Raw genomic sequence first — 27,361 nt, forward strand, 5'->3', positions numbered from 1 at the left:
TTCGTCTACTTCAGACAGACAGGCAGGCGAAGTATTACAATGACAGTGCTATAACAGAAGTTTAGAGAAGATGACGTGAGAGCAGAAAAGAGGAAGAGCTTAAGGAAGAGACTGATGAAAGTAAGGCTTTATGGAGAGGTCTACATGATTACTTAAATTTTCCTAAAATATACTTAATAAATATAGTTAATAATCACGAAAGGAAAGGTCATTATTAGCAAAGAAAACTCCATGAAGTTCCACTCCACATTTGTCATGGCAACCCCAAGCTGGGATTCCCTAGCATTCGGGGTTTATACTGGGTCAACATTACAAGGCTGTGGCATTAGCCACAAGCAGCAATAACCTCAAGGCTATTGCACTCTAAGGCCAAGGTTAAAAGGCCAGGAGAGTCTCCCCACCCTTCACTATCACTCCCTGAAGTCAGAACCAGGACCATGCCTGGATTGTCCAGGCCTAGAGAACTAAACACTAGAGAACACAGGACTACAGAAATTGGGAAGGGTCACAGCTGCATGAAGTCGTAACACATCCTTATAAATTACTCCTCTCTGGAAATACAAATCTGTCCTACATTAAAAAAAGGAAAAAAAAAATGAAGTAAAACTAAAAAAGGAAGAAATGGTAGAAGAAACTGTGCTAAGCCTGATTATAAAACAGGGCCAAAGCAAGCAAGCAAAAAGGAAAGAAAAGAAAAAACTAAGTTGTACACTTGGGTCAACTGCTTTCCCTTTACCAATTTCAGGTAACACATGGAGTCAAAGTACAAGGAAAAAAAAAAAAAACCACCTCTTCATCTGTAAAACAAAATTAAGATGCAATTTCACATACTCACTTTCCTACTTCATTCTAAATAGATCAAGCTTTCCTACCCACCTTAAGATAAATCAGTGACCTCACTGTAAACCAGCACCACGAGATCGTCCTGGGCTACCTAGACAAGACATGGCTGTCCATAATGCCTTATAACTCTATGAAGATGGAAACTTCAACTGCTTTACATCAATTCTGAAGACAGGTATTCTAGGTTACTGCTATTCTCATTCAGCAGCTTTTCTATCCAGAAGTTTCATTGTTCTTCCATCTCTCATTCCCAGTAACATTTCCATCCTTAGTTAGCAGGTGCTGTGTAATCTGACAGATCAGTCAAAAGAAGGGATAAAAAAATAATATAATGTTTTGTACTAGACACGGATGTTGAAGATTGTGTGTTAAGAGAAAGACTGCGTGTTAAGAGAAAGAAGTCTCCTTTAGCAACAGAACCCTCTAGGTCCCTGTGCCTTCCCCCTCAGTTTTATTTACTAGGTGTGAAATTTCAATAAATATGCTCAAGAGAAATGATGAAAAGGATACAACAGCAGAATATGTTAGACAGAAAATGCTTTGGGGTCAGATAAATAGCCCTGAGTTCAAATTTAGCTCTGCTTCTTACAAGCCTGTAAGCTGTTACTTTGTGCATTAAATAACACACATGAATGTACCTGTATATAGTCCACACTCAAGGTACAGACACTGTTTTCCTTTCTCATTCTAAGACATGGGAGCATCTTTTTTAAAAAAGCTGACTGAATATGAAAGTTAAAACACAACAGTGTTCCAGATGGTATGTCTTAGTTTAACTGAAATCACTTCTTAGTGGCACATAACAATGGTGCAGCTTACAATCAACAGCATCTTTGAGTCTATGAAATACAGTAGTTTTATAATGAGGAACTAATATAACATAAACACATATATAAACACACAGTATGTATAATTATATATATATATATAAAAAATAGATAAAGCAACAAATATGACTGACTACCATTCTAATAATCTCAGTTGTTACTAAGAGACTCTAGTTCTCAAATATGAAAATTCTCTCTTAACTATTGGCTATAAAAAACCAGACACTGAAGAGGTGTCCATGACAGAGGAAGACTGTTTTTCTCCTCAGGATAGGCATATCCAGTCATCTCCCAGATATTCTTTATCAACATTCCAGCTCATATTCTACAAATATCACTTAATTTTCTTTGTGAAAAAGAGCTAAGCATAATGTTTACCATCTTTGGTGAATATTTTTAGATTTAATTCCTCATGTGCGCTAGCTAATTTTTAAAGTTAGGATTTAATGTGTTCCCTATCCTAAAGGAACAAATTATTATTATTTTTTTTTTAAGGTAAGTCCTCTGGAGTTTGCCCTCAATTATAATATGTTCTACTGAACTTCTGGAGAATTACATATAAGCCCATTTGGGGAAGAAGCTCAAAGAATGCTCCAGTGAAATGTTTGGAATAAAAGCTTACATAATATATAAGGGAGGCTGCAGGACTTTTACTTCAAACTCTTACCCTTTTGTTCATCTTGTCAGTTAGTCATCCTTTAACTCTTGGTCTACTAATTAATTTAATGTATGCAGTTCATGGTATATAGCAATTTTCTTAAGGCTTTGACCAGCACTAAGGCAGGATAAAAATGTTGTGACACTTATTTTTAGGAGCAGTAGATGCTTCATCTAGACCCACATGTTCAGTCAGGGAGGTCACTGCATCAAGCTAACACAATAAGTACCTTGCAAGAACATAAGCACCAAGAAAGAAGGATTTTTATTTACCACTGTGACCCCACTAAGGAGAACAGTGCTGGTACACAGCAGTCACTCAACTATTTACTGAATGGATTTCTTTTCCATGTACATTTATCCCCCAGTCAAACTCCAAATAAGCAGAGGACATTATTCAGAAGAAAAACTATACAAGTACCACTGTTAAAGATAAAAGCTGTATCGTTAAGAGTCAGTGCACTGCAAGCAGGAGAACAAAGGAAAATGAAATCACCAGTGTCTAATCTTGCCTGAATGATCTTTCAGGAAAAACTTTATTCTTCCTCAAGAAAGCAAGGGAAGCTTAGCAGTAAAACAGAAACGCATCTAAGTAAAAAAATAAGATGAAAATACTGTCATCACCACTTTTCCATAAATATAACAAATATGCAGGTATGGTCAATGGCTTACATTAAATAGTGCCTTTTTTAAAATGTTCCCTGTTAGCCCAGATATTCAAACTGTTTTGTTCTAAACCCATGAGCTAATCTAACATTATATTCTAACAGTGTTGTCTGCATTATGCTAAGTAACACCAGGCTCTTAAACAAATTAAACCGCTATATCAGATCATATTAAACCATTCTCTCTGACATAGTTAAGAGTTACTGAGGGATGGGGAAAAGGGGATAATGATAGTTTTTAGCTGAGCTGAAAAAGACCAGACACTTATCCCTTACCTTATTAGCACGTATCTGTTTGTAAATATCTGTTTGCTGCCGAATTCGATATTCCAAGTCAGAAACATGAGCCTGAAGCCAGTTCCAGCGGCTGACAATAGCTGCTCGGTCTGCAGCCCATCTCCATTCTGACCTGCGCCTCCTAAAAGGAAATAAACTGAGTGAAATCCAAGAGTAGCAGCAACATTTATACTAAATGGGAGTGGGACGGTTTTAACGTCTAAATGCCCTTATACAGACCAACTCTAGTGTCAAGAAAAACCTAAGACTATATGTATGTGTATGTATGTATGTCACAGGACACACGTGGATAAAACTCTTCACATAGATACTTCCCAAATTAACTAGCTGAAACTGCCTTCTAAGTATCCTGATCCTGTCTGTGGCAGTTTTTCTGAATTGCTTTAATTTCTCAGGAGATAGAAATATTTTCTACTTTAAGACATATAAAGAATAAAGATTACGTATCTACATAGAAAATCCAAGACACCACAAATTATAAAGCTAACCAAGAATTCAGCAAAGTGCCGAGTAAAGATCAACATACCAAAATTAATAGTGTTTCCAAGTGCCAACAAGTAGAAAAGACTCATTTTTTTTAAACAGAACTATTTACAACACTAACAAATGCTAATATTATACACAAAAGATCTTTGCAGAGAAAATAATAAAACCAAAAGACCTACATAAATGGTGAGATAGATTTTTTAAGATGGCAATTTTCATATCTACCTACAAATTCAAATAAGCTCCAATCAAATCTCCCATAGGGTTTTTTGTTTGTTTGACTGAGCTGCACGGCTTATGGGATCTTAGTTCCCCAACCAGGGATTGAACCCGGGCCCTCCGCAGTGAGAGCGCGAAGTCCTAACCACTGGGCTGCCAGGGAATTCCCCCACCACAGGGTTGTTACTGGAAACTTAACAAACATCCAAAAATCCACAATGGTGGAGGGGAGGAACAACACTAGAGAAATTCTAAAGAAACTATGGTGAAAACTCACACTACAGACTTAGGGTAAAGCTATGGTGATTAAGGCAGTCTAGAAAGACAAAAAGACCAGTGGGACAGAATACAGAACTCCCAAACTTAGAACTGGATATATAAAAGATATGGGCATTCAGAGCGGTGAGGAAAGACTGAATTATTCAATAAATGGCATTGAGATGCCAGTTCTTTACATGAAAAAAGTAAAATTACTTCCTTTCTTTATGATATAATTCACTATTTTTGGAATTCCTAAATCTGAAAAGTCAAACCTAAATAAGATTATCTTTGGAACTTCAGGGCAGGGAAGGATTTCTTAAATAAGACACACAAAAATTTTAGCTAATTTTCAACATACTGCAAAAGATTTAATAAAGTTAAAGGCAAGCTACTCGTTGGTAAAGATATCTGTAACACATAAAACTAAAAATAACACATCAGAATATATAACAGAACTCCACCAAAGAGATTTAAGAAGAAGATAATCTAACAAAAGATGAATAAATTAAAAATTCACATAAGAGAGATCCAAATGGCCAATAAATACATAAAAATATGCCAGGCCTTGTTAGATTTTGGTTAAAATATTAGTAGGTCAAATACTAAGAAGTCATTTCAAACCCAGATTGGAAAAACCAAGTGTTGGTGAGATATGGAAAACAGTAATTCATACATTGCCAACAATAATAAAAACTGGCACCACCACTTTTCCAGAGTAATCTGGAAATACTTGGCTAGGTGAAAAATGTGTATACCTAGCCATCATGAAATTCTATTTCTGAGAATATAACCTGCACATCTGAATGAAGAAATAGGTTTACTGCAATAGTTGGTAATAACTAAAAATTAGTTACAATTTAATTTGCTAAAGTAGGGAAATAGATACACTATAATTTACTGGATTTTTCTATAGCAATAGAAACAAATTAACCAGAACTATCTGTATCAACATGACTGTATCTCAGAAGACAATGTTGAATGGAAAAACATAAAAACTAATAATAAGCTAAACAAAGTTAAGAACTACTACAGATATACACAAGTAGTAAAGGAATTTAATGGAGTATTGTTTATCAATTTAATTATTACTATATGTCTCAACACGACTAAATCTCAACAATGTGGAACGGAAAAACTATATAAAGACTTAAAAAAACCCCAAAAAACAATAATAAAGAATTGTTGGGACTTCCCTGGTGGCACAGTGGTTAAGAATCCCCCCGCCAATGCAGGGGACACGGGTTCGAGCCCTGGTCCAGGAAGATCCCACATGCAGTGGAGGAACTAAGCCCGTGCGCCACAACTACTGAGCCTGCGCTCTAGAGCCCTCGAGCCGCAACTACTGAGCTTGTGAGCCACAACTACTGAAGCCCGCACGCCTACAGCCCATGCTCCACAACAAGAGAAGCCACCACAATGAGAAGCCTGGGCACCGCAACGAAGAGTAGCCCCCACTCGCCACAGCTAGAGAAAGCCCGTGTGCAGCAACAAAGACCCAACGCAGCCAAAAATAAAAACAAAAAATTAATAAATATATATATATACATAAAAAGAACTGTTACCAATACATAAATAGTAAATGCATAAAACTGATAAACAACAAATTCAGGATCAGAGTCCTCCTTACCTCTGGGAAGGGAAATAAAGAAGTTAGATTTTAGGGGCTTCCCTGGTGGCGCAGTGGTTAAGAATCCTCCTGCCAATGCAGGGGACACGGGTTCAAGCCCTGGTCCAGGAAGATCCCACACGCCGCGGAGCAACTAAGCCCGTGCGCCACATCTACCGAGCCTGTGCTCTAGAGCCCACGAGCCACAACTACTGAGCCCACGCACCGCATCTACTGAAGCCCGCGTGCTCTAGAGCCCATATTCCGCAAAAAAGAGAAGCCACGGCAATGAGAAGCCCACACACCGCAACGAAGAGTAGCCCCCGCTCGCCGCAACTAGAGAAAGCCTGCGCGCAGCAACGAAGACCCAACACAGCCAAAATAATAAATAAATTAATTAATTAAAGAAAAGAAGTTAGATTTTAGCTCTAACTGTAATGTAATGTTCAACTGCTCTTTAAAAACTAAAAGTCTGATAGAAAATGGCAACTTTAATATTAGAGGGGGTAACTGGCATCTGGTATATTCTGTAACCAAAATATTTTATGATCTTCCACAAAATTCTATTCCAAGAGAGAAGAAGTAGTCATACTGTCCTTAGCCCCATCTCCAATCAGGTTCTACATACTCACTAACAAACATTTTTAGTGACTGTAAGTGAAGTTTATCATAGTCCACTGATAGGGTGAAATACATTATAATAAAAGAGAACAAATCTAACCATAGTAGAATTAGAAATGAGTTAATCATACCATAATAACTAAGATCAAGGATAGCAATAGTATTTTACTAACTTCAATACAGTCCAAATATAAGCCATTGAAGCCAACCATTGTGATAAAGTATTATGCAATTATTTCTCTTAAGATACAGGGCATATAGTTCCCTAACCTTGATGGAAAAAGCACAAGATATAAAGATACTTTCTTTTTTAAGGACAATTATCTGGTTCAATATTGGCTGCAGGTCTAGTACCAGCCCAAGTTCAGGAAAGAACCTCAAGAAGTCAAGAATAACCTCTGGATCATTCTTGAACTATAAAAATGTCCCCCCTTTTCTAAAAGAGGTAAAGCTAGTTAACCCTCATATCCCATTTCCAACTTTCATTACTCTTCAAGGTTCGCAACCTTCCTATCTTGTAAAATCTCTTGGTTTTACAGGTTCATTTCATTTCTGAAGCTACCACAGTACCAAGTCCCCATCTACCACCAATGGGCTACTCCAATAACTCCTTAACTACCCACCCCAACATAAATCACATATTACTTCTCCTCAATAAAATCTCCTCAAACCTTATTTCTTCCTGTCACTCTTATGTGTAAGGAATCACACAGCTTCTCTGCTTCTTTACAAATCCTAAGTCTTCAAGGAAACAAAGTAGAAGGGGAGTCAAATATCATAAAAGGCAGCAATTCGAAGCCAAAAAGTGATTAATAAAATTAACACAACATCCATTTAATGACAGTTTATTCCCAGACAAATCTGTTTTAACAACTGACAGTGGCTAGCCAAAATAATACTCTAATGTTGAAAACCAAAGCAAGGGAAAGATGATTTCTTGGCCAATTTACAGCACTTCCTCCTTAGTCACCCTTGGTGGACAAAGAATCCTGGCACTCTCTCCCAATGATCCTGAACTTAGCTCATAAGCCTTCTCATGAAAGTGTTCCAGGACATCAAGCACTCTGAATTGGCAGGAAAGATGAAACTTATTTGCTATTTCTGAATTTCGACACATCTTAACCGAAAGAATTTTTTCTCTTTTTCTTTCTTGTCTGAGGTCAAGGAAAAAATAAGAAAGAAACCACAACACTTTAACTGTGTGAAAACTTGAAAATACAAAAGGAAAAGAAAATTCCTTAAAACATTTCAGTTCACAAGAACTTTGGTGGATAAATACATTTTTTCTTTTGACATTAACGAACAGCCCTTTTCAATTTTCTTAAGGTCAAAACTAACAGGCTGATATACAAATATTATTCTAAATACCAATACAAAACCTAACGTCCTGGTAATATTTTTTTGGACATTGGCTAATAAACTAATTAAAGACAAATAAACTAATTAAAGACAGGCAGCATTAAGGGAGGACTGCAACCCCCAATTATGAACAGGTTTCATTCTACAAATACATTTGTCATATGACAGTTTCTAACCAGATGTAATTTTCAGCAGGAAGTTGTCACAATGTGGTAGTTAATGAAAAATGGAAAACCCCACCCCAAGTGTCCAAAAAGTCTCTTGTGTTCAAAATACCAGCAACATGGACAGAAAGCTGAACTGTTAACAAAGGTGGGAGGTGTACCGTTTAGCAAGCCTGAGGTGAGCTGTGAAGATGTTACCACACCCCAGCGGCACAGCAGAGCACAAAACATAGTGCAAGAATAACAGCTTCAAGTGTAAGAGTTTATGTTTTTGTTTCCTCAACAAAAACAACATGCCACAGAAACTCAGTTTACCAGAGGTAGAGGTAGATTTCGCCCCTAATATTCAAAATGTAAATTTATTACTCTGATAATTTATAGCTCAAAACAAGAGACACTGATTTAAAAGTAGGGTCATGCTTTAAATAGAACACGTGACTAAGGCTGCAGAGTGATACTTACGCAAATATAATGATGAACTGGTTTCTACTGCAGTCATTATCAATAATGAAGAAAAAGATGTGGATTCCAACAATCCACAGAGTTCTTTTCAACTCTTTCCTATTGCTTACTCTGTGCTAATAATTAGTAAAATAATTGCTCTGTGCTGTCTGTGCAGGACACTAGGATGCTTTCCAAGGTGTTGTTCTGCCATGTACTTTATGCCAGTTTGCACCAGCATATATGTCTACAAGTACTGGGCTACTTACTACCTGAATGGGAATTCATTTTAACTCATATTTTGTTCCTTGCTTTTATTAAATGTTTTACTGGTAAATTTTCTTTGTCTGCATGTGCTGTATAAAAATCCATTAAACTTTTACACAATGAATTGCTTTTTGGTTACCTAAATGCAGAAAGATACAGTACTAATATTTGCTTTTGTAATATCACATGAATAGTAAACTGTGATGTTACCAGCTATGTACCAGTATTTATTTGTATAAAATAGTGTATGTTGTATAAATAGACTCTTTTTTAGCTATGTGAACTTACAGAGCTTTAATAGTTCTTTTTTTTTACAGGGTTAGTAGAATATTACCACATATCTAGAACTTAAGATATTCTATGGGATCTAAGAATAGTTATTTACTTGAACAAAAAAATCATTTCCTCTAAAAGAGCTCTCGTATTTATAAACACTTTAAAGCTAAATAGTGGAAAGTACTAGAAAATTTACAGTTCAGGTTACATGTTGGCCAACGTAGAAAACAAAAATGGGATTTTTGTTTTTAATTCTTTAAAATCCTCTTGAATGGTAATGTTTCATTAGAAGAGGACAAACAGATCAACATGGGGACTTTGATGTAAGGAGATTTAACTTCTCTTAAATGTGAGGACCAAGCTCCTTCCATTTTTATTACAAATTAGATATTATCCATTGAACCTTCAAAGGTGTCAATGATAAAACCTTTTCTACTACACCTTAAGAATCACTTAACTTAGAGGTGGTTACCACTAACCTTACTAAAAGAAAAACAACAAGGAATGTAATTTCTACTAACACAGAGAAAAGACAAAGATTTGCTACACCCCTTACTGCCAACATACTGTCAATGAGTTCAATAAAAGAGATTGTATTTGATCAATCCTATCTTCAATGCTGCCACAGACAGCAGGGGTAGATACTGTACTTCCTTCTTCTCAAAGATAAACTGCAGCAAAAGCTGATTTACCTAAAAGTAACACTAAAGCTAGGCACTGAACCATGTCAAACACTTGACCTAGTGCTGCCTTTAAGTCACCTAGTTCTAGTCCAGGATGGGAAATCTTTAAGTCCAGTAGAACAGTGCTGGTGGATTATACTTTTCCCTGATCTAGGAATGTTTTTAAATCTCATTAAAGTAACAACAGTATGCTGCAAAGGCCTGAATGGCGGCAATTCCATCTTTGATTCTGATTTCAGTCCTATCTCCAATTCTTTCCTTTTATGCAAATAAAGATTCCATTAACAAGATAAAAGTAAAATGACTGTCCGCAGCAAGTTACACAGTACAATGTTCAACCAAAAACGATCCGATAGTTATGTGCTACGTCCAAATGTGCAAAATGTCTGAAACACCTACATTCTGAAATCTCTAGAATCTTTAGATGACTTATAAAAAACCAATAAAGCAGACTAAGTAAAACTGAGATCACCATCAGACATCCAGAGCACACAGCTGTTAGACTCACAAGTATCCAGGGTTAAGAGTGAGGGTCTCTATGGGATAGGAACGTAAAATCTTAATATTACTAAGAGTCACATAAAAAAAATGAGTATACAAGTATTAACTGCCTAGCTCAAAAGCAGTGTGAAAAGAACGGAGGGAAGAGCAGGAAGATAGGTTTAAGTCAAGTTACCACTTTTATTTACCTTGTATAATCCTAGACATGTAAATTGACCTCTAGAAATAATAGCAACATCAGTCTCACATGATGTGGCATTCATAAAATGATGTAATCCTAACTGCAAAGTACAATACGTATATTAGAAAAGAACAATTATTAAATAAATATAAACCTTGGATTTCAATTCCATATCATAAAAGATACAAGAGAAATAAAGAGATGAAAAGAAATCTCTAAGAGGCAGACATAATCAGGAAATAGGTGTTTTCAATTAGCAACAGAATTCTCAAGAGTTTCTTGAGGGTTGGGCTTCAGAGTCATCTAAAGCAGTTCTACTCTAAACATGAAATCCAAAGTAGTTCATTAGAACAGACATTGTATTCAGCCACAACTTCAATGACATTACCCCCGTGCTCCCAAATTAACAGAGATGAGGGAAATAAAGTACGGGGTGGGGGGAAGAACCAAACTGTCTAGCATCAAATATCCCACGTTTTAGCTATAAAATAAAATTTATAGATAACAGTGGGTTAAGGAGACAGTTTGTGCCTGTCACTTTAACTGGTTACATCAGCTTTCTAGAGATGTCTGTAGCAACTGGAAATAAATGTACCAGATCCAATTCATCCTGATAAAGACTCAGGGGGTTGAACACTTAAACCTTCTTTCTTTTTCTTACTGCTTAAACCAGATTACCTCTGAAACTGAAATGAGATTTGAGTATTTTGGCAGATTATTTCAGCCAAGCTTTCAATCCACCAGGAACTCTTCTTCCCTTCTCCCCTCCATTTAACAAATATTTAAGCACCTATTATTTACCAGGGATTTTACTAGGTACTGGGGATACAATAATAGCAAACAAGAACAGTAAACTGAAGAGTTTAATGGAGAAGACAAATGTTAATAAACAAATAATCATGCAAAATGTGAGATAGGAGATCATAACTATGACATCAGATTTAGATTGGGGGGGATCTGGAAGACTTCTCTGTGGTATAAACATTTAACCCGACCTCCAAAGAGTAAGTTAGGACTTGAACAAGCAAACTTGCTGAGATAAGGGGTAAGGGTAGAAGATATGGAGAGATATAGAAGATACTGAGGGTTGTGGTATGTCTTAGGAAGAAGAAATGACTTGTATACAGGTTATGGAGCTAGAGCTGTGACAGTGAAGGAGAAGAATGCACTGGAGTTGACACTGGATATAGGTAGGTAGGGCCAGATCACACAGGACTCTAATCCATGTTAGTATTATGAAACAATATAAGCAATCCTGATCTTGGCCCATGTTCTTTAATTTATCTTGGAACTCTTATTTTATTTTATTTATTTATTTATTTTTTTTTCACACACACACACACACTGTATTTTATTTTTACAAGAGATAAATAGACTGACACCAAGCATTGTACATGGATGACCACAACAAAAGCAACAATGATTGCAATTACCAAACATGAAACACACTCATACTATGTCATAATATTGACATTCAGTCCAGTAATCCTCCACTGTAACAGCTCCTTTACTTTGCAGTGAAAATTGATTTGTATATTCTTTGCCTCTGGGAACTCTTATTTTAAATGAAAAAATTTTAATACAAGTTAAGGGATAATGGACTCCCATATAACCACCAACTAATTTCAACTATCAACCCTTGGCCAATCTTATCTCATCCAAAACATCTATCCCCCATTCTTACAGATTAATTTTGAAGCCAATCCCCATCATCAGATCATTACACCTGGTATGTATTTTTCTTTGTGTCTCTAAAAGGTAAATTAACTTGACATATATAACTTTCATAATTCAAAAAACAATAATTCCTTAATGTCAAAGACATAGCTATTGTTCAAATTTCCTGGATTATCTCCACTGGTTGGTCCAAATCAAAGTCAAATAACATCCACACACTGCGTTTCGTTAATACACCTCAAATTTTAAGTTTTCCTTTTCTTCCCCCCTCGCAATTTATTTGTGGAAGAAACAGACCTATCTGTCCTTTAGAATTTCCCACACTGTGAATTTTGCTGATTGTACTCTTGTCACGAAGTCCACACTTTTGAGCTTTATAAACTGACACCTCTGAACTACCTTTAGTTTGTTATTTATTATTCTCCAGATCAGCAGATAAATTACTGGTACATTCAATTTTTTCATGTTTAAGACTGAGATATACTAAAAAAAAAAACCCCAACTTTTAAAGAATTATATATGGTACCTCAAACTCTTCTGAATGCCCATCTGCCAGACTTTTTATTAAACATGGTAACATATACATAATATATAATCTGCCAGGCACAATAAAAATAAGAAACAATAATTCTCCAACACAGACCCTCAGCAGTCCTAAGGCTGAGGCTGAGTCCTGTTTGTTCTATGCAAGTCTCCAACCTGAAAATATCCAGGAACATCTTTTATCCCTAAAAACCATCTCCCTCTTAGAGTCTTTCCTGGTGAACTGTATCTCACAATTCACTACTTTGTATTCTTCAACCTTAGTGAGATCCCCTTATTTTGTTATTTACATATTCCATATTTCCAAGTCATGTCATACATATGATTGGTCTTCAACTGGATTATCCATGCCTTCTTACAGGCACTACCTACTATGTGCTTTAGCTGTAAATCAATTTTAAATGATATCTGCATACATGTAGTTTTTACAAATAAGGAATTCCCAGGAAATACAAAAAATATGAGACTTATTTAGCCAGTGGCTTGTCCTGCTTAATTTTCACCCTTAAAAAAACACCTAACTGAAGTCTGAAAGACCTGAATGCCTTAGACACGCTGAAGTGTTCTAATGGAGAAAAATACAGCATTACACAGAAGGATGGAAGTGGCTTACAGTTCTTTGTGGCTGGTGTAGAACTGGACATGGAATGCGAGCACGAAGATTCAGAACAAAATACTGGCCTAGTTCCTGTGCCTTTTTTAGAGAATAGGACTCATAAAGGAAAATGACAAAGTACTGAAAGGATCTCAGTTAGTCAAAGAACTGCTAATCCAGAATGGCTCCTCCAGAGTGAACCGATAAAGCTTCTGTCTACTTTTCTGCCTAGAAAATCCATCTTTTTAGAGTGACTTCCATTTTAGCACCTTTCAAAAATCAAACTGAGATCAGAACATTCAAATTCTGTATGTGATACTAATTCCTCCTTTGAAAATCCTAACTAGTTAAGTAATCCCATTCACTCAGAAGCCATAAACTAAAGTGTTAGAGTAGCTATTATTTGATCCAGCTCACTCACCAAAGCAAGAGACTGACAAAGATCACATCTTACAACTTAAAGTACCTATTGTAAGCAGCATGGGACTTAGAAGCTTCTCACAAACATCACAACTAAGACTGAAAGAAAAACAATCCTCTTCTCTTCACCATTCCCTAACTCCCCAGCTCTGGGCTCCTTAAAGGAGAGTGAAAGAGTAGAAAAGTACAACGTATTGACAGGTAAGAAGAAGGGGGAGGGAGGACATCAGAACTTCTTATTCCATGGGGAGAACTTGTTTCTGGCTATCTCTAGAACAAAGACAATTCTGTATTTAGCCCAATAGATTAACTGTAGTACAATAATAGAATTCCTATAGAGAAACATGTTTCTCCTCACTTTAAAAATAAAATACAGCTTGTTGGAACAAGCGTAGTGTTTAGAGTCAGTGAACACTAAATTCCAAATCCTGGCTCTGCCACTGCTACTATCACTGAGCCAGCTATTGAAAGATAAAAGAACAAAAGTTCTTATCAATGTTCAACCTCCAGGAATGTTGTTCCAACTTTAGTGTGTATAAGAATTATCTTAAGAGTTGAAGTGAGTCCCAGGGATCTGCTTGAATAAAGCCTCTTACATAGTTCTTACGCAAGAAGTGTATAAGAACATACTCTCAGAAATATTACTCAGAGGTACTGAGGTTTAGGAACAAGTGATACATCTTCAAGAAAATTGAAGCTGAGGGGCTTCCCTGGTGGCACAGTGGTTAAGAACCCACCTGCCAATGCAGGAGACACGGTTTCCAGCCCTGGTCCGGGAAGATCCCACATGCCGCGGAGCAACTAAGCCCATGTGCCACAACTACTGAGCCTGTGCTCTAGAGCCTGTGCGCCACAACTACTGAGCCCGCGAGCCACAACTATTGAAGTCCGCGTGCGTAGAGCCCGTGCTCTACAACAAGAGAAGCCACTGCAATGAGAAGCCCGCGCACCGTAACGAAGAGTAGCCCGCACTCGCCGCAACTAGAGAGAGCCCGCAAGCAGCAATGAAGACCCAACGCAGCCAAAAATAAATAAATAAAATAAATAAATTTATTTAAAAAAAGAAAAGAAAATGAAGCTGAATCAAAAATCAATTTGTTAGTTAATTTATCAGTTCTTAAAAATAAGTAGAAGCACTTCTGGTCCAGGAAAGATGCTGTAGACTCTTTTCTCCCAGCCCATCCCTGCTAAACACAACTATAAACCCTGGAAATAATGCAAGAGGCAACCAAAGAAAAACTCTGAAAGGTGGAAAAGAGGAAGGTGAACTGGTTAGGGACCTCAGGACTAGAAGAATAACACAGTGACAGGGCATGTAAAAAATTCCATTCAACAGAAGGTTACCAAGGCCTGGTGTTTCCTGACTTCCAACTTAGCAACAAAAAGTGGCCCAGACAGGCTCATCACTCCCCTGGATGGATCTGGAGTACCACTCACAATACCAGGATAGCCCTGCAGCACAGCTAACAGTAAGAGGCCAGGGGAAACGTTATTATCCCATTTTTCTCTTTCCTTTTTACAACAAATATTCACTATGTTTAACCTCTCTCTCCCCATTACCATTATCTCTTAAATCCAAGTTCTCACCCCAACTACTGCACTGAAACAGCTAATAAAGGTCACCAATGACCTCCACTGTACTAAACCCAATGTCCAATTCTCAGTCCTTATCATCGTTGCCCTATCAGCAGTATTTAACACAGGTGATCACTTGCTCCTTCCTCCTTACTTTCTTCACTTGTCTTTCAATACATATTAACCTGGTTTTTCTCTTGCCTTTTAAAGTTCCTTCTAAGACTCCAACTGCCCACACCTCTAAATCCTGTTTTCTACACTCACTTCCTAGGTGATCTTATCCAATCTCATAACTTTAAGTACCATCTATGTTTCTGACCCTCAAATTCTTATCTCTAGCTGAGACTGCCCCTCCCCAAATCCCAGATTCCTATATCCACCTGCTTTCAACACCTCCATCTGAATCTCTAAAAAGCATCTCAAACTTACTGTGTGCAAAACCAATCCCATCCCCTGCCACTTCCCCATCTCTTACACCACCCCAAACCTGCTCTAACTGGATGGATCTGTTCCGGTCAAAAATCTGTGTCATCCTTAACTTCAAATCCTTCACCTCCGCTTCTCTCTCACAAACACACAACACACATACAGACTCCACATTCGGTCCATCAGCAAATCTATTGGCACTATCTTCAAAATCTATCTAGTATTCAACAACTTTTTGCCACATCACTGACACTACTTTGGTTGAAACTGCCCTGATTATTACAAGAGCCTTCTAAATGGTCTGGCTCTCATCCTTGACTGCATTCCCACTATTCAACATGAATATAGCAGCCAAAGCGATGCTGTATAAAAGGACAACTTAGAACATGTTATTTCTCTCTCCATAATCCATTCTAGTCGCTTCCCATCTCTGAATAAAAGCCCCAAGTCCTTACAACTGCCCCAAATGGTCATGCGGCACCTACTACCACCCCATCCCTGCTGCTTCTCTGGCCTCATCTCCTTTTCTCCTCCTGGTTCATTCCACTCAAGTCACTGCTTTCACTGCTGTTCACTGCACGTGCCAGGCAAGCCATCAACCACAGGGCCTTTTCCTTGCTATTCCCAGGGCAGACTTCTTCACTTTCTTCAGGTCTTTTCCTCACGTCACTTCACTGAGGCCTTCCCTTGACTGCCCTATCTTAAAACTGCAAGCCTCTGCCCCCCGCCCCCAACACCCCTTTCTATTCCTCCTCCTGGTTTTATAATTTGAATTTACATATAAATTATTTTACTCATGTTATCTATCTTACTTATTGTCTGTTTCCCCCATGAGAACCCTCTCCAGGAGAGCAGGGATTTTTGTCTTGTTCACCATCACATCCCTGCTATCTTGAACAATGCCTGGCACATGGAAGGTAATCAAATATTTGTTTAAAGGGAGGGAGGAAAACAGGAAGGGAGAGAGGGAAGGAGGACAGAGGTTAGAACTATGATCCTAACTTTTTCCTTCCAATAGATAAAAACCAATGTAATCCTAGAATGAAGCTAACCCTTTTCGCCTTTGGTGCCAACAGATCTCATAAACCACTCTAGCCTCTCTTGCAGAGGGAGACACAAAATTATAGTCCACACTCCTACTCTAAACCTACACAGACCAGGAAAAATAAAGCTATATTACAAAGTGAAAACTGCCAGCAAGGTATTTGATCCATGTTCTTAATACCAACCATACACAACTTGAATGGATGCATACAGAGGGTACTTTGAATGTTCTGGATGCTTTTAGACACAGTAAAACAGAATTCTCACATCACCTCAATTACCACACATTTTCATACCATTTACTAATAGTTAGAACCTCGAATTATGTGACATATATAAGATATTCTATTTCAAAGTTTTCTTGGCAACTTTTGAACATTTTTCCATATGAACTTGAAAATTATTCTGTCAAAGTTTTTGTTTACCACTTAGTATATAAATGTACTCTCCACCTCACCTTCCAAAAAACCCTTAAGAAAACATTTTAATGACCTAGTTAGCCCTCAGAGATCAAACTAGCTTGCGGTGCAGAATGACTGAAGGCACAAAGACATTTCCCCTGCCCTAACAACTTGGAGACATCAGCGAGTAGTGATCTGCATTACGGTGCTAACACAACTTATTGAACATTATAAGTGTTCAATAAGTGGTAGCTGCTGCTGCTCTCCCTAACTCCTGACTACCATACCCAGCTGAACTAACTCAGCTACCCTAAGGCACTCCAAGTCCTTCCATCTAATGACAAATATTTGTTTTGGTAAATGTGTATTCCTTAAACACACCTGAGAAACAGGAACCAGAGACCAAGTATCTTTTGTTCTGGATCGAGTTCCAGCATGCTTGGCAGGATTATGTATGAGGGGTGGAGGGTGATGAGGGAGACGGCTTCACAGGCAGATTATTCTGTACTGGTCCCTCAGTTAAAAAAAAAAGTGATGTTGATAAACTCAAGATCACTGACAAGTGACCACAGTAATTGTTCATCCTAACTCATTACGAACCAGTTCTTGCAAATACTCATAAAAACCCCTAGCACACAGGAAAAAAATCTTTCATGTGCTCCTAGAATAAAAGGCAATGTAGTTAGAGGCTCTGATTTTCAACTGGTCTAGTGAGAAAAAGCACAGTGGTCAGATAATAAGGAGCTTTAAGTCTTATTTCATTTTACTAACGCTTCCTTATGAGAATTAAATAACATAGTATAGAACACCATATTTGTGATTCTTATAATTTCTGTGTTCAGAACACTGCACATTACATACATTAATTCATGTAACTTAAAAACCCTGTCAGATAGGTACTATTACCATTATTACCCCCATTTTACTATGAGGAATTTAAGGAAATTAATTTTAAAAAGGTTGAGTAACTTGTCTAAGGTGACTATGCTGATAAGCAGCAGAGCCAGGATCTGACCTAGGCACTCTGGCCCAGAGTTCTTATTCTTAACACCACACACACACACACACACACACACACACACACACACACACACACTCTCTTAAAAGAGTATCACAGCCAAATTAACTTTCTCAAAAAGTATATCAAAAAGGGGGAGGGTGCTTAATTCACTGAAAAAAGGTTCTGTGAAGAGATGCTGAAATCAGTGAAAAGAGTATTTAATTGTCAAATACACGCAATTTAGAAAAATTACCGGTAAGGAATACTGCGGTTAAAGAAAGGATCACAGAAGTATTTGTGCTGAGTTCTGACAAATGGAAGGACAGAAATGAGGCTGGAGTAAGGAGTGGGAAGAGCAAGTCAAGCAGTGGTAGGAACATAGGTAAAAATGCAAAGGCAGGGAAGAAAAGCTATAACCTGGACTTAGAAAAGTAGCAACAAGTATTAGTAGTAGTAATAAAAAAAGGCAGTGCCATTAGGTAACAGGCATTTAGCACATAACTGAAAAGAATACAAAGATAATTAAAACTTTCAGACATTACACAAGATGGAGATTCAAAGAACATTTCTGAAAATACAAAGAACATTTCATATTCTTCGTTGTGATAACTTCGTAACAGTGAAATTTTTCTTTAAAATAATGTCTGATGCATTTCTTAAAAGGTTTTTTGTTGTGTTGTGTCATGTTTTGAGAAGACATATAGAAATGTGGACAAGAATCTGACAAATAATTTTCAAGTTCACATGGATCAAAGTTCAAAACTTGCCAAGAATACTTTGAAAAGGAATATTAAGGGAGGATCTGCTCCATCAATTATTAAACTTACGATTTGTAAGTTTAGTATAATAAAGACAGCATGGTATTTAAACCACAATAGACAAATAGGTCAGCAGACAGCAAAATACAGTATAAACCTACATCTAAACATATATGGCAAGTTAATATACAACAAAAGTTCATTTCAATTCTCAGAGGATGGTGTACTTAATAAATGGTGCTGACATAACCAACTCTGCCTTTGGCGGGGAAGGGAGAGGGAATTTCTACTTCATACCATATGCAAAAATAAATCTCTAATGTATTAAAGAGTTTAACAGAACTGCTACGTTGGGGAGCCATTCTTAAAGAACAGAAGAAACCCAGAAAGTTAATTTTTTGGAAAATTATCAATTAAAAATTCTCATACCCTTTGATCCAGTTATGCCACTTTTTCAAGACCCTATCCCAAGAAACAAAAGCACCCAATACAATGACATTTACTATTGGGGTAACTGAAAACAATCATAAAAAGATGCTCAGATGAGGATGGCAGGCCAAAATGAAATAAGAGTTACATTCTGATTTTAAAAATTACTTTGGCTTCTGTAACTAATTGGCACAGGTAACAGTAACTCATATGTCACCTTTAAAAATTTAACACCTATTTTACTGATTCAGAAATAAGACTACCTGATCAGTGCTACAATGTTTTCATTTTCCTAATAAAAATATATAAAATTAAGCCTGATGATCTATTCTTAGAAATAAGCAGGAACCATATAAATAATAGGAAAACATACACTGATCATCCAAACGGCAACATGTTAAAAAAAGAAAGACTCCCACTATTAAAGGAAATCAAGCCCCCAATCTATTCTATATTTGCACAGCCCTCAAGTTTCCTCACTTGCAAAATTATCACTAGGGTCCTTCTAGCTCTAAAATTCTACCCATCTTTGCTCCTAAGTGTCACATTATAAGCAGGAGACTCAACATCTTGCTCACAGTTTAAGGCACGTTCCTGCAAACAAGGTGCCGACTAATAATGCACTAAAACTGACAGTCAACTGAGTGCTTAGGTAACTAAATTCCCAAAACTAGGCCTAATCCCATTAAAGTTCATCAAACAATTGCTTCAGCATTTTAACAGAAATGTTAATTTCTTTCCAGAAGGCTATAAATTACATCACACAGAAAGATTCTATCCAGATAAGGTTTGGAACAATTTTTCTTTCCAGTCTCTCCTTTTGATTTAGACACTCTAAAGATCTGACCAGGTAAAGGTTCATCACTCTGAAATTGCTCCAAATTTTTCTTTTACAATACTTAGCTGTTTTTATAAGACAAGCATAATTATTTTGAAGAACAAAAGGAGGTTACAACAGTTTTTCTTTCTCCACTGCTGCATTAGAGCAAACAGTATAAAGCTCTAGAGAGCAGCAACAGTTCTATAGCACTACTACCCCACCACCACCAATTACACAGCTCCTGAAAGCTAAACAGAAATCCCAGGAAAAATATACATTCTAGAGATGAAGACAATGTTAGAGGTGTATTACATGGTAGCATGCATATATAACTTTTCAGAGCTACGAGTGATTTCAAACTAAAGACAAAAACTTCACTATGACACTACGAATAAAAAACAGTTTATTTGTAGGACACTCTCACTCTCACCAAAAAGTGCGTTTAAACAATCCAAACAGTTCTAGGGAAGCCAATAAATATAATTTTTGTGGAAGGGAGGAAATGCTAAGGCAATTGCAAAACATGCACATGCAGCTTTTATTGTTTCCCCAGAGATAGGTAGGGTCATCACAGAGGGTGACCATAAAATGCTTAAGCTGCTCAAAGACACCAGGTGAATACCACCTAACTGCTGGAGAGTGAATTATCCCCCTGGGTAGTTTCCAACAAGATTAAGTGAGAGGGAGCCTGCAGGGTTGAAAAATATAATAGAAACAGTTTGGTTCATTTCACATTTTCTGGTTAGTTTAAAACTCACATCATTAATTACAGAATCACAGAAGAAAAGAAAGAACTCCAGGAACCAAGTCTCTTATAGATATGATAAAGCAACTGATCTGCTAAGACTTATGGTAGAATGAGAACTAGACCCCCAACTTCCAACTACACATACTAGACTCCCAACTACACACACAACTTTCTACCACACAAAATTTAAACATTAAGTAATTTAGATTTTGTTAGAAATAGCCAGTTACATATATTCCTCAAAGGAAACACTGATAAAGTAAAAATAACCTATTAAACTATTAGAATCTTTCTTATTAAGGCACAAAACATTCAATGTAGATCAAGAACAGTAACTCAATTCAGTTTCATCCTGTGACTTCTCTGTTCAGCCTCTACCAGTGGCTCCCTTCACCCCTAAGTACAATGCAATCTCAACTTTACCACTAAAAAGCCTTCATTAATAGTCCTCCAACAACTTCGTTTCAACTCTCCAAAAGAATTCAGAAACTTTTCTAACAGCAAGTGAAAGTTGCATCATTTTTCTCTTCCATAGCTTGGTATTGGGGAATTACCTTATACACAAAACAAAAATCCATAGGCCTATAGCTTCTAGAAGAGTGCTTGAAAATGTTTTTTAAATGGCAAAATAATCTCAATAAATCAATAATAATGCTGTAATAATGTTTAAAATTAGTTTTTAAAAACTATAAACTGGTACAACCAACTCTGAAGAAAATTGTATTATGGTGGTTTTAAAATATGGCTAAAGTTCTTTGACACTCCTCCCATTAAAAGATGGGGTTCTGTCTCTGCCCCTTGAATCTGAGAGGGCCTGTGACCACTTCAGGCAATGGAATATGACGGAAGTGATGCTAGGTAACTTCCCAGGCCAGGTTTTAAATGAACAGGCAGCTTCCACCCTTGTTTGCTAAACAAAGAGACACCACGTGTGAGGTCTGACAACCCTGAGGCTGTCACTTAAGAGGCCAAGTGTGGAGGCACTTGGCCAAGGGTCCCTTAGCAAAGCCATGTAGGCATCCCTAACAAGGTGCCACATATGTGAGTGAAGAAGCCATCCTGGAAGTGATCCTCTAGTCCCAGGTGTTTTGGCCCCCAGCCTTTAAATCTTCCCAAGCTGAAGCCCCAGACATCCTGAATCAGAGACAGGCCATTCCAAGTCTACTCTGAATCCTGACCCAGAGAATCTGCAAGAATAAAATAAACGTTGTCTCAAGCCATTCAATCTGAGGTGGCTTGTTAGGCAGCAATAACAGAAACAGTCATTATCCAATAAAGTTGAACATTTGCATACTTTACCACCCAGCAATTCTAATTCATGGATATACACCACCACCCCCCAACCCTTAGCACACATATACCAGGAGGCATGTTCAAGAATGTTCAGAGTAACAGCACTGAACATTACTTAGAAAATAAAATAACCTGAGGGAAAACCCAAATGCACATCAAGAGGAGAATGGCTAAACTACGATATATTTGCTCAGTGGAGCAGTGAAAATGAATGAACTACAGCTACATGAAAAAAACCACAGTGTTTTTTAAAATTATTATTATTTTTTTTTAATTTTTGGCTGTGTTGGGTCTCAGTTGCGGCACATGGGATCTTTTTTTGTTACGGCGCATGGGCTTCTCTCTAGTTGTGGCTTGCAGTTTCTCTCTAGTTGTTGTGTGAGGGCTCTGCAGCTTCAGCATGCGGGCGCTCTAGTTGTGGCCCCTGGGCTTAGTTGCCCCGGGGCATGTGGGATCTTAATTTCCCCGACCAGGGATGGAACCGGTGTCCCCTGCATTGGAAGGCAGATTCTTAACCACTGGACCAGCAGGGAAGTCCCCAAAACACAGATTTTTAAATGTTAGTAACATAATGTTGAAACTCCAAGTCCCATAAGACAACTTATACTCTCTTTTGTAAAGTTTAAAGATAAGCAAAAGTAACCTAGAGATCCCTGGGGAAGCGGTAAAGGCTGTGTGCACATGTTTTGCAACTGCCTTAGCATTTCTGCCCCTCCAACAAAGGTTCTGTCCATTGGCTTCCCTATAATTTTTTAGGTAATCAGGTATGAGGTGGGCAGTGGTGTCATAGGTGTATATTATTTAAAAACTAAAGCGAAGCATTGACCAGTAACAACAGTGTCATGAGCCCAGGAGTCCAATTAAAGAGGAATGCACAGGACTTTCCTGGTGGCGCAGTGGTTAAGACCCTTGAGCTCCCAATGCAAGGGGCCCGGGTTGGATCCCTAGTCAGAGAACTAGATCCCACATACATGCCACAACTAAGGAGCCCGCTGGCTGCAACTAAGACCCGGTGCAACCAAGTAAATAAAATAAAATAAAATAAATAAATGGCACACACACACACACACACACACACACGGTAGTACATAAAACGGAAGGACATGCTGTATGATAGGATGAGGGGGCGGGGGACAAGAGTACCCACATTACCACTGGGTTATGAAAAATCCTTTTTCCAATTTCAGATATTAGACAGTTATTGAAATCCAATTTGCACTCCACCAACTTCCCTTTAAATACTCATTAAAATTAGAATCTTAAAGTTTCACACAGCTAGAAACTAAGAATACAGGTTAATCTCTGATTAGCCAGAGAAATTTCCAATAACCAAAATTTAGAAGCATTAAGGCAAAAAAAAAAGGAACATATGAGGAAAAGATAGATTTCTATTTCTAATCACTATATCATATATAGAATTTCTAATAACCAAAGGCAGTGAAGGCATCTATTGCCAATCCCTTCCACAAACTTTAAAAAAAAAAAAAAAAAGAGCTCATTTCTTTCCTGCGTTACAAATTTCAAATAATGAAATGAAAGCTAGATGAAAGCAGACAGAAAATTGTATTTGATATCCAAGGATATTTAGTTGGCAATGAGAAGAAGCTGAAGCATCATTTCCATAAAATGATGGAAAATGGTATTCACTGACTGTTGAGCAAGGAAAAGGACTAAATACTGTATCAGATTATCCAAGAAGCAACATTACTCAAAAAGGCAGTGTGACATAATCATACAGGAGATTCCTCCTCAGCCAGCACATCTGAACACCATCAAGTATCAGGAAGTTGGCCAGAGGCTGCACTCAGTAACACTTATAAAGCTCAAAGTAGGAATGTAAAGGCAACAAGGTGGACACTGAGAGAAATCATTCCATCAAGCTGTTTACCTGCATATATCAAGAACCTTTCCTCCCAGGCAATATAACTGTCTACCTTAAAATCCCACAGATTCAATATTCTGTAATAACCTATATGGGAATAGGATATTAAAAAGAGCAGATATATGTATAACTGATTCACTTTGTTGTACAGCAGAAACACCTTATAAATCAAATATACTCTAATAAAAATTAATTATTAAAAATCCCTCAGAGAAAAAAACAGGGAAACTATCAGAAGTAGAGTTCACTGTAAAGTAAAGGCTACAAAATTGGCCAGATACAAAATAAGTGTCCCAAAACTAAAATTCTCACATCCTTACAAAAATCTGTTTTTGATAGTCCTCTCCTCCTCTGTAAAACACAAACAAAACACAACAACAAAATATTCTTCCAGTATCTCAAGCTGGAAAGCTTGTTATCCTCAACTCCTCTCTTTCTCTCACAACCATAGTTAATCCACGAGAAACTCTTTTGGCTCGACCTTCAAAATACATCTAATCTCAGACCACTTCAACCAAGCAACCATCATCTCTCAGCTGGAAATGGCATCAGCCTCCTGAGTGGTCGTCCTGCCTCGGACCTACCTTATAGTCCTCTGCTCAGAAAGTTCCCACCTAACCCAGAGTAAAAGCCAAAGTTCCTACAAGGCTCCTCGCTATTTCTCATCCTCCATTCTCTGACTTAAATGAACTTGTCTTGGAACACGTTCTTCTCCCAGATATCCTTGGGCAATGTTTCTGTATTTCCCTGGGGTCGCCTTATCAAAGAAGGCTACTCTGACCAACACAAAATAGTGAAGCTGCTGCCACCACCCTCCCCTGACTCTCGTTTCCAAAGCACTGACCACTTGATATATATTTATTCATTTATTGCCTCAGTTCCTCCAGCAATGTCAGTTACAACAGAGCAGGAATTCTTTGTTTTATTCACTCATGTATCACAAGAAATTCTTGTTTTATTTACTAATGTAGCCCCACAAACCCAATACAGTAAGTCCCCAACATAAGAATCTTCACGTTGCATTCGCATATCCAATCACGTTAGTTAGTTCATGTGTCTGGCGTACATTGTCACGTGTCAGCTATGACAAGAAAAGAACAGCTACTACCCAGATATCACTGGATCTTTTCTTCAAGAAGGTAGATAGAACTGAATCCAGCAAGGAACCAGAACCTGTGCCATCAACGTCAGGTGTGAGTGAAATTGCAGCTAACCCTCTGTCTCCTATTGCTGACGATCCTTCAGCTCTACCACCTCCCACCTCCTCTCCCTCCTCCAGTCAGCAACTCTTCTTGCCTGTTCACTTCATGCCAGCCCCTGTATGCCAGCTGTTGTACTGTACTACTGTACTTTTCAAGGTACTGTAAGATAAAAAATGTTTTTTGTGTGTTTTTTTAATATATTTGTGTGAAAAGTATTATAAACCTATTACAGTACAGTACAACATAGCCGATTGTGTTAGTTGGGTACCTATGCTAACTTTGTTGGACTTATGAACAAATTGGACTTATGAATGCGCTCTCAGAACGGAACTCCTTTGTATATAGGGGGCTTACTGTAGTCTCATGTGCAGTAAGCATTCAATAAATGTATGTTAAATGAATGAATACTGGTGGTGGTGGAGATGAGAAAGGGAGTATCCTATCCACAGTGGTTCACAGTAGCATGTGTACAGCTGGGAAGGCAGGCACAAATCTTTACTGAGGGTTATTAGTTTATAGATTTGATCTAATTCCAATGAAAACCCCAGAGGGATTTTTTGAGAGAATTTGACAAGACTGATGGATTTGACTACACAAATTTAAAACTTCTATAATTCAAAAAACATACCAATTAAAAGGCAAACAGAAAGCTAGGGAAAACAATTTATACTTATGAATCAATTCAAAAGGACATATAAGCAAATGACTACAAAAGATTTATTTATATAAAAATACACATGGCCAGTAAGTACAAAGCAAGGGTTAAACTACATTAGTAAATCAAAGCAATACAAATTTTAAAGGATGCCTTTTCTGCCGAGCAAATTTTAAAAGTCATAAAAAGAACTGTATCTAATGTCTGCTAGGTTTCAGGGAAACTGCTGATGAAACAGCAGTTTCATTCTGGAGAACAATATAATAACATTTATCAAAAACCTTAAAACTGTCCTTATCCCATGAGCAAAAAAATTTTCCACATCAGAAGTTTAACATAAGATAATAACCTGTGATATGAAGCAAGCTTTACTCACAACAAAACTCCTATATAAGAGATCACAAACTAAGGTCACATTCCTGAAGTTGGTTTTGTTTGCTTATAGTTGAATTTTCTTTGGCCTCCATAAGGGTATCAATATTTTTTCAATTCTTTGCCAGCACTTTAAAATCTATTATATACAAAGACAAGATCTGCCAATGCTGGGTCTGCAAGTCTCTTAATGACTATTAGCTAAACAGCAGCTGATCCCTTCAGCTGTGGCACTTGATCCACAGTTCAAAATTATCCCCACCTGGCAGGTGTCATTCATTTATATTATATGCCTGAACTCCTGAAGTTACCTGAGTTGGAAACCCTACGCTAGAAGTCAAACATTAAGCCTGCAGAGCTGTCTAAACCCGTATTGTAGGGCCCCACCCCCAGAGTTTCAGATTCAGTAGGTCTCAGGTGGGGTCCCAGAATTTACATTTCTAACAAGTTCCAAGGTGATGCTAGGTAATGCTGCTGGTCCAAAGACCACACTCTGAGAAACTCAGACTGATGAAACTTCCTCAATGAAGCCAGAGAGGGGTCCCATGAATTACACAATTGCAGGATACCTGAATAATACTGAGGATTCCATTTAAGGGGATGGGGGTGAGGGTGCTAAGAAAAGCTGATGGATCAAAAACCAATAGTCACCGCAGATGTCACAGCACTGACTTCCCCTAATTATCAGAGGTAGAAAACCATTGCCCTACACTAAATTTAGGAATAATCCTAGATTAAATTCTTGGTCCTATTTTTTAAATTCTACATTCTTCCTCACGGATTTTATTTATTCTCAAAGTTTTAAATACCTCTTCTACACTTTATAACATAATACGGGTTGCAAATAAAGACTGCTGTAAAAGATACCTTATAGCTCCAATATTTCATGACCAACAAATGTGTTACTACCAGCTCTAATATTTTCTACTGAATTTGAATTCTTTCTTCAGCTAGAAACTATACATAGTAGGTAACATTTGTTGAATGCTTCCTTTGTTCTGGGCACTGCTACCAACTTTACATGAATTTCATCATTTAATCATTATAACAACCCTGAGAGACAGCACCTACTATCCCCATACTGCAGATGGAGAATCTGAGGCACTGAGGGATTAGGTCATTTGCCCGGAGAAGAAAAAGCAAGATGTACATCTGGCTCCAGAGCCC

General features: G+C 37.6%; 1 protein-coding gene across 4 annotated transcripts in view; it reads right to left on the reverse strand.

Moving 5' to 3' along the window:
* The window catches only part of KANSL1 (KAT8 regulatory NSL complex subunit 1), a 183,444-nt gene that overhangs the window by 57,393 nt on the left and 98,690 nt on the right, over nt 1-27,361 (reverse strand). For all 4 annotated transcript variants that reach the window (XM_061175455.1, XM_061175456.1, XM_061175457.1 and 1 more), the window contains one exon: nt 3,269-3,410. In XM_061175455.1, coding sequence (XP_061031438.1) covers nt 3,269-3,410 — 142 coding nt within the window. The remainder of the gene's footprint in view (nt 1-3,268; nt 3,411-27,361) is intronic.

The sequence above is a fragment of the Eubalaena glacialis genome, chromosome 19, assembly GCF_028564815.1.
Source record: "Eubalaena glacialis isolate mEubGla1 chromosome 19, mEubGla1.1.hap2.+ XY, whole genome shotgun sequence".
In the NCBI taxonomy this organism is placed as follows: Eukaryota; Metazoa; Chordata; class Mammalia; order Artiodactyla; family Balaenidae; genus Eubalaena; species Eubalaena glacialis.